Genomic DNA, 14,212 nt, shown 5'->3' on the forward strand with positions numbered 1-14,212 from the left:
CTTGAAGACATCAGAGAAGTGGAGGGGAAAAAAAAACCCTAGAGGGAAGGAGACAAAAATAAATCTGGAGTGGCTGTGTAGACTCACCATACAAAAATTGCTGGAACAGTATTAACTTTCCCCTCACACCATTAGGCAGAATAAAAAGTTGATACAAGCAGAAAAACTTTGGTTGAAGAAGGAAAGGGTATAGAGGATGGGCTGAAGGAAACCCAATAGTGAAAGAAAGGAAGAGTATTTTCTTCCCAACTCCAAATGATTTAGGGGTATTTATGCCTTTCTTCAAGTATAACTTAGTAACCCCTTCGGAGACAAATCATTACACTGGACAGACAGACAGTGAAACAACCGTTGTTTTTCTCTTTCATGGGCTCTGAAAGAAAAATATTGATAAGAAACTCTAAGTTGACGTTCAAGAAAAAAGATAACATAGGAGGGCATGATACAGGAAATGCTTTAGAGGTCAATCTGATTAGAAAAAGAATTAAAACACAAAGGTTCAGATAAACATTTACTTCGTCTAAGAATTTGCCACATATTTGAGAAAGTGAAGATACACTTCTTAAAGAAAAAATTTACTTAAGATTCTAGGTTTTAAACATCAGGGACCATATTCTACTGCTGCCACCAGAGGGTGGCTTGATTGCTCTGAAGTAACAACACTTGAAAGCTCCTATTCTTTCAAACTAAGTTAAACACATTGAATTGCTGAAAGATTAAAAACCGCAGTCAGCTAATTACACTCTCTCTCATCTCTTATTCAGCAAATGAATCACTTTTCATTACCACTTAGCTGAAGTACATGAATTTCTGCCTAATTAGAAATGTTGTAGATGGAACATTAGCAAGAATGGAGCAGGTCAGGATATCTTTGCTGCTTCATTTTTAATTCCTAACAGTAGACTCTGATAGGAAAGAATAGAGAAGTCATTAAATAATTTTAAATTATTTATAAAAATTACTTTGCCCAAATTATACAATGGTCTCAAATGTCTAACAGAATGAAAGAAAAAGCAGTTCAACATTGATTTTAATGAACATTTTAATGTTATGTATAACAGACCATTATGAATATAATGGAAATAAAGTTTTATCAATTTAATAAAAAAATTTTCAACATAACATGGGGAGGCAATAATTTGATATCTATATTATAGTATTTATTTTGAAAAATATTCCCAGCTTGAGGGTAAAACAATTAATTTTGCATTCCAAACTCTAGAATCATGATTTTCATGTGAGCTTAATGCAGAATTACAGCAGAAAAATGAAAACATTTTAATTAATTTCCTTTGTCGTTAAATCAATAAAATCTTTGACTGCTACAGGTCTCCTTTAATAATATATATTTAACTCCTCTACTGGAACCATACTGCTAATGCTGTATTATATACACTCAAAACCAAAACGAAACAAATACTGTATAAAATCTAAAAGCAAACATTTGAGTTGTAACATTTATATTTAACTTAAGGTTTTAATGGATTTTTACCTTTTCAGACACTCCCCCCAAAAAATAAATATTTTTCTCTTTTGAGTGTTCCTGACTTAAATGATGGCTACAGGGATAAACACGGAAGGAAGCCTTGCCAAGTTAATCACTGCAAATTGTAAATAATGACAACTAAAAACAAACAGAAGTTTTTTTTCTTTTAAAGGAAACCATAGAGCAGTCCTGAAAAAAAAATTTTCCTAGTTCTGCACAGGATAATTACAGCAGAAGATGTGGGAAAAGTCCCATAGCGATCACCAATTGCTTAAAGAGGTTTCGTTACAATAAAAATTTGGATAGTATAATAGCAGTGTTGCTGGAACATTAGCAAAAGTATATACATTCCAGTTACCTTTGATTTAGCCATAATCACATATGTATGCCTTTTTTGGACAAAAATATATATTTTTATAAAAAACTGATCATCCAACTTTAATGATTTCATATATGGACTCAAGAGTGGTAGTAAAAGGAACAGACCCAATTATGACAAGGCGATCCAGGGACAGAAAAATCAAGTTCCTCAGGAAAAGAAAGTATAAAATTAGAGATTCAAACACATTTATTCAGCCCTATTCCAATCTTCCCACAAATTATGCTGTTAAATGGGCTCCTCAGTTGATAAAGGCTTTCAATGGCCTCACCACCCACTTGTGGTCTATCCTCACTGGAAAAAAAAATGATTCTGACTGCCTCATCTGAAGTGCTCTTGCCTGGCCCTCTGAAATACTGGATATTTCACTTTTATAAAACAGCCTTTTTGGTTCTTTATGTAGATTTTAATTAATTGATAAAAGAAAGGGTAGTTGATTAGCATTTTCCATCCCGACATCACCTATCTCCACAGCTAAAAATTCTTCAATCTGCTTCTTTTACAATCTCTTATTTGCTAAAATTGGCGAAATTTGCAAAGGCATCTTGCTTGGGTTGCACAGTTCCAGAAGTCATGGCTATGTTGGGCATGCCCATTCCCATTGTGCCCGTCAGGCCCATCCCAGCAGCGGACATCCCTATGTTCATGTTCATGCCCATCATGCTCTGGTTCATCATTGGAGTATTTCCAAGAGGGGCCATTCCCATGGGGCCAGTCACCACATTGGGCATGCTCATAGGCATGGGTCCCCCTATCAAAGTGTTAGTTTGGGGTCGGACAGGAAGCATGTTCGATGGAGAACTGAGGTTCACGGCTCCAAAACTTTGAGTCATCACATTCATAGGCTGCTGCATATCTACCGGAAGAAAACAGACAGAAGAACTTTACCACAATAAATTCTTAGGTTCACAGAGCAGAGAACTAATAACTTCTTGAGCATCTGTACTTCTTTAGCCCCATTAAAATTCCTTTACAGTGATTTTATTAGAAGTCAATTACTCTGCACTGGTTCCTCTTGAGAAATATATTCAGTGACTATTGGCTGTGGTTCCCCAGAGATGTAGAAACAGTAAGAGTAGACTGGGGAAAAACAGCCAACTTAAAAACATTCCTACAAAACCTTCTGTTAAATCCTACTTAACAAGTTGTCAAGAACTAGTGTGTATCAAAAATCTTAAAAAAGTTTATATCCTTTGACATATTCTATTTTTAGAACATTCTATTAAAAAAATCAGAAGTATGAAGATTTATACAAAAATGTTTTAAAAGTTTATATCCATTGACTTATTTTTAGAACATTCTATTAAGGAAAAAAACCGAAGTATGAAGATTTATATAAAATCTTGATTTATAATAACAAATAGCTGGAAACAACTGAAATAATTAGCAAGGGAAATCATACACTAATATGATAACTATCAAGCGCTAACAATCATTTTTCCTAAGAATATTACTTCACACAGGGAAAATGATGACTTAATGTTGAATAAGAACAGCAAGAAACAAACCAACATAGAGAGAATGATCCTAAGTATTAAAAATATGCTTAGAAAAGATGGAAAGCGGCTGGGCGTGGTGCCTCACACCTGTAATCCCAGCACTTTGGGAGGCCAAGGCAGGTGGATCACTTGAGGTCAAGAGTTCAAGACCAGCCCGGCCAACATGGTGAAACCCTGTCTCTACTAAAAATACAAAAATTAGCTGGGTGTGGTGGCACATGTCCTGTAATCCTGGCTGCTCAGAAGGCTGAGGCAAGGAATCGCTTAAAGCTGGGAGGTGGACGCTGCAGTGAGCCAAGATTGCGCCACTGCACTCCAGTCTGGGCGACAGAGCAAAACTCCATCTCAAAAAAAAAGAAAAAAGAAAAGATAGAAATATGTATGAATGGTGATTACCCCTCAATGGCAGAATCAGACGATTTTTGTTTGTCCATCATATTTGCCTATATTTTTTTAAAAAAATCTGTATAGCAAATTTTTGTTTTAGTGATCAGGTCCTCAAAACTCTCCACAATACAATAAATGTTATCAGGCCAAGAATAGAATATAAAGTAATTCAATGTGCCAGGAGGAATATCCAGTAAATATTATGTGAAAATATCTTAAGTGAACAGGCATTTGGTTAGCTGTTAGTTACAATTTATGTGATGTATTTTTATTTCATAGTTTGTAGTAGTCCTGGCATTAAGGCAAAAGACTGCAAGTACACAAAGAAGTGGGACGTCTTAAGGTAACTTACTCTGTTGCTGAATCATTGTATTCAGTGACGGCTGCTGGGGTTTGGAAGGCTGCATGCCAGGTAGTAAGTTGTCTAAGCTGATGTTTACACTGGGGTCAGACCAAGTGGAGGGCAAGGTTTTGCTGACTGATTTCTGGACCATATCTGTATTCTGATTATAGAGAGGATTAGGCTTCTGCAGCACTGTGCTAACATTTTGCAAAGGCTGGAAAATAGAAAAGTGCTCTAAAAATTAAGCATCTGTTCTATAAAAATTATCAGATGGCAATTTAATCACAACAATGCCCTTCTGAAACAAAGAGAACCACAAATGTTCTATCCTAATGCCTTCAATACCCTGAATCATTAGCTTGCCAAAGAGGTTCCTCTGAAGTCCCAATCAGATTTGAGGTGGATAAAACCAACAATTTACCTACACTAACAATTATTCTCCCAACACTCAAAGTCTAGAAGCCACCATTCCTGGCAAATGCCCAGGGGAACTACCAACTTTAGGTTAGTATAGCTTTAAGGAGATACACAAGTGGAAATTTATCCTTTCAAAACAGAATTCAGAGGCCAGGCGCGGTGATTTACACCTGTAATCCCAGCACTTTGGGAGACTAAGGTGGGCGGATCACCTGAGGTCAGAAGTTCAAGACCAGCGTGGCCAACAGGATGAAACCCCATCTCTACTAAAAATACAAAATTAGCCAGGCATGGTGGCACACGCCTGTAGTCCCAGTTACTTGGGAGGCTAAGGCAGGAGAATCGCTTGAACCGAGGAGGTGGAGGTTGCAGTGAGCAGAGATCGTGCCACTGCACTCCAGCCTGGGCGACAGAGTAAGACTCTGTTTCAAAACAACACAACACAACAGAGAATTCAGGATGTGACATCTCACATTATACAAGGATATAAGGCAAAACCGTGAAAAAGCAATTTATATTTCACATATCCTGACTGACATTTCCCTGCTCTGTGTATACTTTTACTACCTAAAGTGAGCAACACTAAATGAACTTGATGTATATGGACCAATGTAGGAGAAAGAAGAAATTCAGGAGAAAGAAGCAGAGGTTCCTAATGGTTACTGAGGATAACTGTAAAAAGGACAGAAAAAAGGAACAAGAAGAGGAAGAATAATTAAAAATGTACCAATGCAAAGAATTACGACAGTTACAATTAAGACTGCAAATAAAGTAGACTGGCTTTATGCTTAACTCATACATTAGGTCTTATTTCTGTTACACACAGAGCAGTCACCTTTCTGCTTCTTTCTTCTTTTCCTTCATCCTAATACCCCAAAGACAAGAATCTACACATTAAAATGAGTAATTAGCATCATAAACACATATTCTCAATAGTTTGAGTCAAAAATAGCAAGTTCCTGGTACCACTCAGACACATATTTTCCAAGCCTGCACTTGTTTGAATTCTAAGCTAGTACTAGGTAATCTGGATTTAACTATAAATAAAATAGTGAATTAAGAAGCTCCCATTTTAGTTTTCTTTATGAAAATGAAAGTTGAAAGATGAGCCTATAAAACACTTACATAATGTACAGCAGGTCCAGAATTGGGAAGAACATTCACCATTTGACAGAATAATTTTCCATATTAGCACTGATTATTTACAACCAATCAGTGATATTTCTTTAGGGACATGACCAGAAATTTTACTAAACAGATACTTGCCATGAGTGAAACAATATCTCTATGTCTTTTCCTTTTTTTTTTTTTTAAATGAGACAGAGTCTCACTCTGTCACCCAAGCTGAAGTGCAGTGGTGCGATCTTGGCTCAATGCAAGCTCTGCCTCCCAGGTTCACGCCATTCTCCTGACTCAGCCTCCTGAGTAGCTGGGACTACAGGTGCCCGCCACCACACCTGGCTAATTTTTTGTATTTTTAGTAGAGACGGGGTTTTGCTGTGTTAGCCAGGATGGTCTTGATCTCCCGACCTCGTGATCCACCCACCTCAGCCTTTCAAAGTGCTGGGATTATAGGGGTGAACCACTGCACCTGGCCTATTTCTTTTTCTTAAAGACAATTTAAAAAAACTATCAAATACCAATTTGTTATAAGAATAAATTTTTGTCATGTTCCTCCTCTGTACAAAGGCACCATGCTTGGCTTTACAGTGACTACAAGATGGGGGAGAAGGTCTTGCCTTCCAGAATGCAAATGACTATGCTAGGGGAAAGAGTTTAAGGTAAATGAAATGTGCAGATGCATGTATATATATACATACACACAGACACATATTCATACACATAAAAAGGACTTGCCTATTTTTCTGTTTTACACTAATCTATTATTAGATGAGTTAGAGCATCTCAAAGATGATAAGTAACAACTTCCAAGGGAACCAGACAACTTACCTGTGATCTTGACATAGGCAAACCAAGTCCCACAGTATTAGTGCTCATCATAGAGAAATTCATACTCTGGGAAGATGTCATGGTTGCCTGGGATGAACCCATAAGATCAAACAGGTCTGAAGAATTCGAGGCAGCAGGAGGTGGGCCTAGAGCTGATTGTGAGCCACTAACGAGTTCTACCGCTGGCTGTGAGGCACTGCCAAAGAACTCGCCACTGGAAGCAACAGGGCCTGATGGGGCTTGGTTGAAGGCACTCCAGTCACCAAAGTCTCCATTCCCACTTGCTGCTGTTACTAAGACAGAAATAACTCTAAGGGTAAGAAACTTCATGAAATGCACAGAACGAATATAACAATCTATGAACTGAAACAAATTAGAGCTGATCTGAGTCCACCCAGATTAACATCTGCAGGTACCATCTCCATCTAGACAGTATTCTTCCTCATGAATATTACATGAGAGTTAACAAGGTGGCAAAGAAAAAAAAATCCTTCCAAATATAAAGGAAAATCCATCTCTTGGCAGCTCTATAGGTGACATACTGAATTTACCACACAAAAAATGGCCAGGCCTGGTGGCTCACGCCTGTAATCCTAGGACTTTGGGAGGCCGAGCAGGTAGATCACAAGGTCAGGAGATTGAGACCATCCTGGCTAGCGCGGTGAAACCCAGTATCTACTAAAAATACAAAAAAATTAGCTGGGAATTGTGACACGCGCCTGTAGTCCCAGCTACTCGGGAGGCTCAGGCACGAGAATTGGTTGAACCCAGGAGGTGGAGGCTGCAGTGATTGTGCCACTGCACTCCAGCCTGGGTGACAGAGCAAGACTCCGTCTAAGAAAAAAAAAGAATTTCTCACTTATTTGGCCATACTTCTACTGACAACACAAGGGCTATAACCTTAGCACATTGCCTGCTTCAACTGGGACTGTTTATTTACAATAAAAGAGAGGAAGAAAACTCATGTAATATTAAAAAACACAACCAAGCCAGAAACAAGCAAAACCCTATCACTATACTTTGCAAGTGTAAGGTTGAATGCCTAAAATCCATACTCTTAATCGCTATAGTCTTATCAATTAACCTCTAATCAATTCTTATATTGAAAGGAACAAATAGATAAATATGAATAAATGGAATTTGAAAAAGCAAAAGGTGAAGAAAGAGCTACATAAAAACTGTCATCTGAAAGCAAATAGTAAGTATGTACCTTCCAAGTTAATTAACACCATCTCTTTGCACTCCATGTTCATTTACAACTTGGAAATACATTTTGTCTAGCCTAAAAAGTGACCAACCACTACAATATCATGTCTCATTATGCTAAATATCAAGAGAATAATAATGTGAAGTCTTTAAAAATACATTCTTCCATTACCACATTAAAATGTAAGCACCCTTGAAAGAGAAAATAATTCACTTAGAAACTCCAAGTTCTACTAACAATTTAATATAAGAATTGGACTAATATTCTTTACCTCAGGGTTTTACTAATACATGTCTTTGATCTTCTTTTTTTATTTTTTTTTTTAAAGAGACCGCATTAAGAGTTTTACAATTAGTTCTAGATATTAAACAATTTAAACTAAGTAAGGCTGTTGGATCAATGTAAACTTTATGCTGATTTTCTATTTGTTTGATCTATAATGCAGAATATGAATGGAAACTGGGGCAAAATGTGTTGCCCCACCTGAAAACTTCATATCTGAAATGATTAATCACGGGAGGAAAAGATTTCTAGTGGGGCATGTATTGTTCAGAAATGATTAATCATTGTTGCAATGGTTTCAGCCCCCTGCATAATGGTGGTCAGGTCATATTAATCACATGCATACAGATGAAGAGATGTATCACTTAGGCAACATTAACATATTCAAATTATTTGCAAAGTAGGCAACTTTATATACATAAAAACTTTGAGAATTAGACAGGGAAGCTGTAAAATAAGGGTAATGTTTACCTTCCACTTTGGTTTGCCTTAAAGTAAGGCGTCAACCCTTAGAGGGCATAATCACACTTTAAAAATGAAGCAGAAAATCACTCAACAATTCTAGTTTCTGGAAAATACTTGGAATTTACAAAAATAAGTTGTCAAAATAACCCCAAACCATTTTACAAGCTATGTATCTTTTTTCCTAACTCCTCACAAACCTAACCAGATATTACTAAATATTACTAAATATAAATTTTAATCCAGTTTAATATAACGGCAATATTTGACTTGTGATCAGTAACAACACTAGCTCAGTTAAATTACATCTTTTCTCCCTGCCTCACCTCATGTTTAAGATTCTCATAGCTAGGCCGGGCGCGGTGGCTCAAGCCTGTAATCCCAGCACTTTGGGAGGCCGAGGCGGGTGGATCACGAGGTCAGGAGATCGAGACCATCCTGGCTAACATGGTGAAACCCCGTCTCTACTAAAAATACAAAAAACTAGCCGGGCGTGGTGGCGGGCGCCTGTAGTCCCAGCTACTCGGAGGCTGAGGCAGGAGAATGGCGTGAACCTGGGAGGCGGAGCTTGCAGTGAGCCGAGATCGCGCCATTGCACTCCAGCCTGGGTGACACAGCGCGAGACTCCGTCTCAAAAAAAAAAAAAAAAAAAAAAAAAAAAGATTCTCATAGCTAAATTTTAAAAATATTCTCTCTCAAACTTCAGACTGACCAGATTTTATAAAACAAATAACACAACCTCTTCAGTTCACAACCTTAAAAAAAATTAAAAAGACACTTAATGAATGTAGCCCCTATTTTATTAGGTTGGTGCAAGAGTAACTGCGATAATTGCACCAACCTAATACATACCTCTATAGACACTATCCTCAAAAAGAACCAAGACAAGTAACACAGTTCCTAGTTTTAAAAAGTTGAAAGTTCAGAGGCTTTCGTAAAGTTAAACAGTTACCATATGGCAGGGGTAGGTAATAAGATAAAAATATTAATTAAAAAAAGAAACAGGCCTTTCACCTCAATCCTTGATGTTTAAGTCCATATCCTGTTTGAATGCTGCTTTTTGTTTTAAAATTCTATTCTAATAAAGAATGAGAAAGTTTTGCCTGAGGTTCAACTGCTCATTATTTTAGGATATGTCAAAACGAAGTTCGGTTATTTTTCACATAAATACTTTTAACATATCTAAATTAAAAAAGGAATACATTTCAGTAAGATAGTTGGTCTGATCCCCATGTCCCTAACTTTCATTCATGAAAATCATAAGCTAAACTAAACATAAACCATGATATTCTTGCTGCTATTAAACAAAATGAGATTAGTTAGAGATACTCACATCCTCCTTTCCCTTTCAAAAAAGCTAAACAAGAGTCACCTATGAATACGGGCAATTTTCTTTAGATGTACTGGGGTAGTCTGTGACCAAAATAATTCATTTGGCACATTTAAGGCATCTGCCCAATAAAACACCTTGTGAATAAGTTCTTTAGGAATTATGAATTATGAATACTACAAGTAGAAAAATGACAGAAAGAAGCTGACTTGGGGGGAATGGGAGTTGTTTTTAATAACCTTTTTACCACCCCAGACTTCTGGCCAATCAAATAGAATCATACCTTGGGAAGGGAAACTGCCTGATGCAGCAGCTGAGCCAAAGTCAGCAAATCCTCCGAATAAATCAGCTGATCCTCCTAGAAGTTAAGAAAAAGGTAAAACTGTTAGAACTAGAGAACAATTGTAAATAATTTCTGGAGGCCATTTTAGTGCCACAAAAAGTACCTAATATTAGAGGCCCAGATGCCTCATAAAAGCTAGTCTGTTGACCTAGATTTTCATGTCACTATGTTCCCTATGAGCTACCATAGACTGTTTTCTGTTCCTCAGTCCCGTATCTAGTAAGATAAATGACACTGTATCTGTGGTTAAAATTATCTAATATTTCACGAGCATAATGTAGAAAGAATACAACTTATCCAGCCAATTATGCTCTTTATAAGAGTCTTCGATGGATTCTAAAACCTGAGTAAAATGCTGCTGGGGAATAAGATATTCACAAAACAAGTAAATAAAATGCAGGATCTTTGATTGGACCCCAAATTTTTTTCTAATTGCTATCCTGAAATGACAGAATTGAGACACTGGGGAAATCTGAATGTGGTCTGTATATTAGCATTAATACTGTTTTAATGTTAAATCCCAAGTATGATTATATCACGATCGTAAAGGAGAATGTCCTTGTAAAGAAATATAGGTTGAAGTATTTTAGGGGCAAAATGTCATGATTGCGACTTCCTCTCAAATGATATGGATGAAACAAACAGTACACAACAAACAAATAAAAAAGAACCAGAGAGAGAGATAAAGAAAATGGGGCAAATTTTCTGTACGTTTGGAATTTTTAAAAATAAAAAGTTAGAAAGATAAAGTCCACTTGTATAAAATCATTTTAGAGTCTGGTGTGGTGGCTCATGTCTGTAAATCCCAGCACTTTGGGACGATGAGGCGGGGGAATTGCTTGAGCCCAGGAGTTGAGAGATCAGCCTGGGCAATATAGTGAGACCTCGTCTCTACAAAACCTTAAAATATTAAATTGAGCATGGTGGCACGTGCTTGTAGCCCCAGCTACTCAGGAGGCTGAGGTGGGAGGATTGCTTGAGCCCAGGAGGCAGCGGCTGCAGTGAGCCGAGATTGCTGCACTCCAGACTGGGTGACACAGTGAGACACTGTCTCAAAAAAACAAAAAACAAAACAAAACAAAAAAATTATTTTAAGCAGAGAGAGGGAGAAATATCAATACAATAGTTTTGGTGGATGTTTTCCCCCCGTAGTGTTTACTCCATAAAAGAGTAAATACTTGTGTTTTGTAATTTTAATGCATGGAAAAAAAAAATAGCTTTTTTGCTACTTCTAGATAGGTGTTTTTAAAAGGGTAAGACCCAAATTGTAAGTCTGCAAATCAACCTCTGTGTGTGTAACATTACATTCTGACATAAAATTATATTTGTAAATACTACATGGGTAAGAATATTTACTTTTACCTATAATTTCAATTATAACATTATTTCAAGTAATACTCCTTTTTTTCTCAGTTTAGGTAGTGAAATAGCCCAATATCTGAAACTTTAAATAGTTGTCCTTACTTTTGTCTGTCCTTAAAGATTTCACCTCTTAATAGTCACAACCTTAGAAGTCTACAGCAGTTCAATTATGGTGCTTTTAGTGTTATGTGAACATTATACAGGTTACATCACAGCTGCTTAGCCTGCAGTGCTTAGAAACTAGCCAGGTGGGACTGGAACATCTGGGCTGCACTCAAACACCACCAGGGACAGCTTCCAACATCTGGTGCCATTTCTGAATTGTCTTATCGCTGCAAGACATTCTGCTCCATCTGCTACACTCAACTGGGTTAATTAAACTAGAACCATCTCCCCTTCCTAATATATGGCCAACAGTAATAAAAGGAACAAATCAGTTTCTGATATGTGTGTACTTGGTATTTCTGTTTAATGCACATTTACTGTAGGTAACTATCAGCAGGCATAACTAATTCCTCATTGCTTCAGCACAGATGTACATGCTCATACACACACACATATATATATCCTCCCTCACCAGTTGACTAATGCCAACCAAAGTGAAGGTGCTTCAATTCTATCAACACTACAGCTTAGTCTAATTTTTACTTCATCTAAAAGAGAGTATCACAGTGATCTGGTTTTCTCTTCCTTAAAGTTACAAACATTGTGATAAAATGTGACAAGGAACACAAAAGTTCAATGAGTTATATGTTTAAACCATTTAAACAAGCACACATATTAATAAAATCTAGCAAGTAAATGAATGCTTCAAACAGTTGCTGCTTAGTATTCATAAGTTTGTTTTCTGTAAAGTTCCTTCATGTTAAAAACATTGGTCAAGTATACTGTTGGGTAACAGAATGATAATCAATCAATTAATACAACATTAAGGGATTTAAAAATTAAAGATTATTTTAATTTGCTTCATTTAAGCAGTAAATAAACATCGATATATAACTTATTATACCAAACAAGTTAGGAGTTAAGGATTTTCTTTTCTTTTTTTCTTTTTTGAGACGGAGTTCCACTCTTGTCATCCAGGCTAGAGTGCAATGGCACGCTCTCAGCTCACTGCAACCTCCGCCTCCCAGGTTCAAGCGATTCTCCACCCTCTGCCTCCCGAGTAGCTGGGATTACAGGCGCCCGCCACCATGCCCAGTTAATTTTTTTTATTTTTAATAGAGATGGGGTTTTGCCATGTTCGCCAGGCTGGTCTCGAGCTCCCGACCTCAGGTGATCTGCCTGCCTCAGCCTCCCAAAGTGCTGGGATTACAGGGATGAACCACCGTGCCTGGCGGTGTTAGGGATTTTCAAATCTTATTCAGTCTAGGCTACAAAGAAAATACACGTTGAGGATAAAAGCTGTAGATCATAACTTCAAACTGGTAAGAAATGTTATTTTTGACATATCCTGTATTTAGTAATTCAGATAATTATCCTCCTTCTATCACCAAAACAGAAATTATATATGATGTTCATAACTTATCTATCGCAAATAGTATTCCTCTCCATCCATATTACAGGGATTTTGATTTCAACATGAGTAGCTTAAGAATACTGGGAGCAAAGAATGGAAAGATGCATGTAACTGTTTTACAAATAGAAGTTGTCTTTCTCTGAAAATGTTTTTTCTCTCTAATCTTTTAAAGTGCCACATACTATGCTTTTACTGGTACTTTAAGAAATGTGATCTTCGGCCGGGCGCGGTGGCTCAAGCCTATAATCCCCGCACTTTGGGAGGCCGAGACGGGTGGATCACGAGGTCAGGAGATCAAGACCATCCTGGCTAACATGGTGAAACCCCACCCATCTCTACTAAAAAATACAAAAAACTAGCCGGGCGCGGTGGCGGGTGCCTGTAGTCCCAGCTACTCGGGAGGCTGAGGCAGGAGAATGGCGTAAACCCGGGAGGCAGAGCTTGCAGTGAGCTGAGATCTGGCCACTGCACTCCAGCCTGGGCGACAGAGCGAAACTCTGTCTCACAAAAAAAAAAAAAAGAAAGAAAAAAAAAGAAATGTGATCTTCAACTTTGAAAACTGTCTCAAAAATTAAAAATCTCTTTATTTAGAAAATGTTTCTCTCTCCTAGGACTATCCATATCTATATGTATGATACTCATACCAAATTCCACATTCATTTTCTATAGTTAAGCATTTTCCCAGATAACTTCTATCTAAATTTATATTCTAAAGGAATATAAATAAGACTCTACCAAAAATTGCTGCATGTGGAAGACTGCTGATTTTCACAACAAGCTATCCTTCAAGATTCCCACATGAGAACTGTCATTATAAATGAGCCATTTCCATCTGCCTTTTCAGGGCAGCAAGGAGGTTATTTACAGTCACCAGCTGGGAACATGTTATTTCCCAAAGCAATACTGTGAACAAGAAAATACAGCTAAACTAGACAGTACTTAAACAACAAATGGAAATTTTCTTTGACAAAAAAATTTAATCTAGATCACATTAAGACAAACTTTTGCATGAAGAATTCTAATACACACAACATCAAAGCAATGGCAAAGTACAATAAAATATGTAAATACATGACAAAGAGTTATTATCTATAATGCACAGTTTTAGAATATCAATAAGGATGAATACTCCTAATAAACAAAGAACATGAACAGATAGTAACAACTGGCCTATAAAAATATGAAGTGTTCAAACTCAATCATCAATGCAAAATAAAATGAAATATTGTTTTCTCTTACCAAACTG

The 14,212-nt window shown here is 37.1% G+C and overlaps 1 protein-coding gene across 3 annotated transcripts in view; it reads right to left on the reverse strand.

Annotated features, from left to right (window-relative positions):
• Positions 1-1,013: 1,013 nt before the first annotated feature.
• Positions 1,014-14,212, reverse strand: part of CLINT1 (clathrin interactor 1) — a 74,374-nt gene continuing 61,175 nt past the window's right edge. For 2 of the 3 annotated variants that reach the window (XM_025387892.1, XM_025387889.1), the window contains exons 9-12: positions 10,026-10,100; positions 6,462-6,754; positions 4,104-4,308; positions 1,014-2,721 (exon numbers count right to left, since the gene is read on the reverse strand). In XM_025387892.1, coding sequence (XP_025243677.1) covers positions 2,375-2,721; positions 4,104-4,308; positions 6,462-6,754; positions 10,026-10,100 — 920 coding nt within the window. In that variant the 3' untranslated portion in view covers positions 1,014-2,374. The remainder of the gene's footprint in view (positions 2,722-4,103; positions 4,309-6,461; positions 6,755-10,025; positions 10,101-14,212) is intronic. The other variant, XM_025387890.1, reaches the window with a different exon arrangement.

Source organism: Theropithecus gelada, chromosome 6 (genome assembly GCF_003255815.1).
Source record: "Theropithecus gelada isolate Dixy chromosome 6, Tgel_1.0, whole genome shotgun sequence".
Classification (NCBI taxonomy): domain Eukaryota; kingdom Metazoa; phylum Chordata; class Mammalia; order Primates; family Cercopithecidae; genus Theropithecus; species Theropithecus gelada.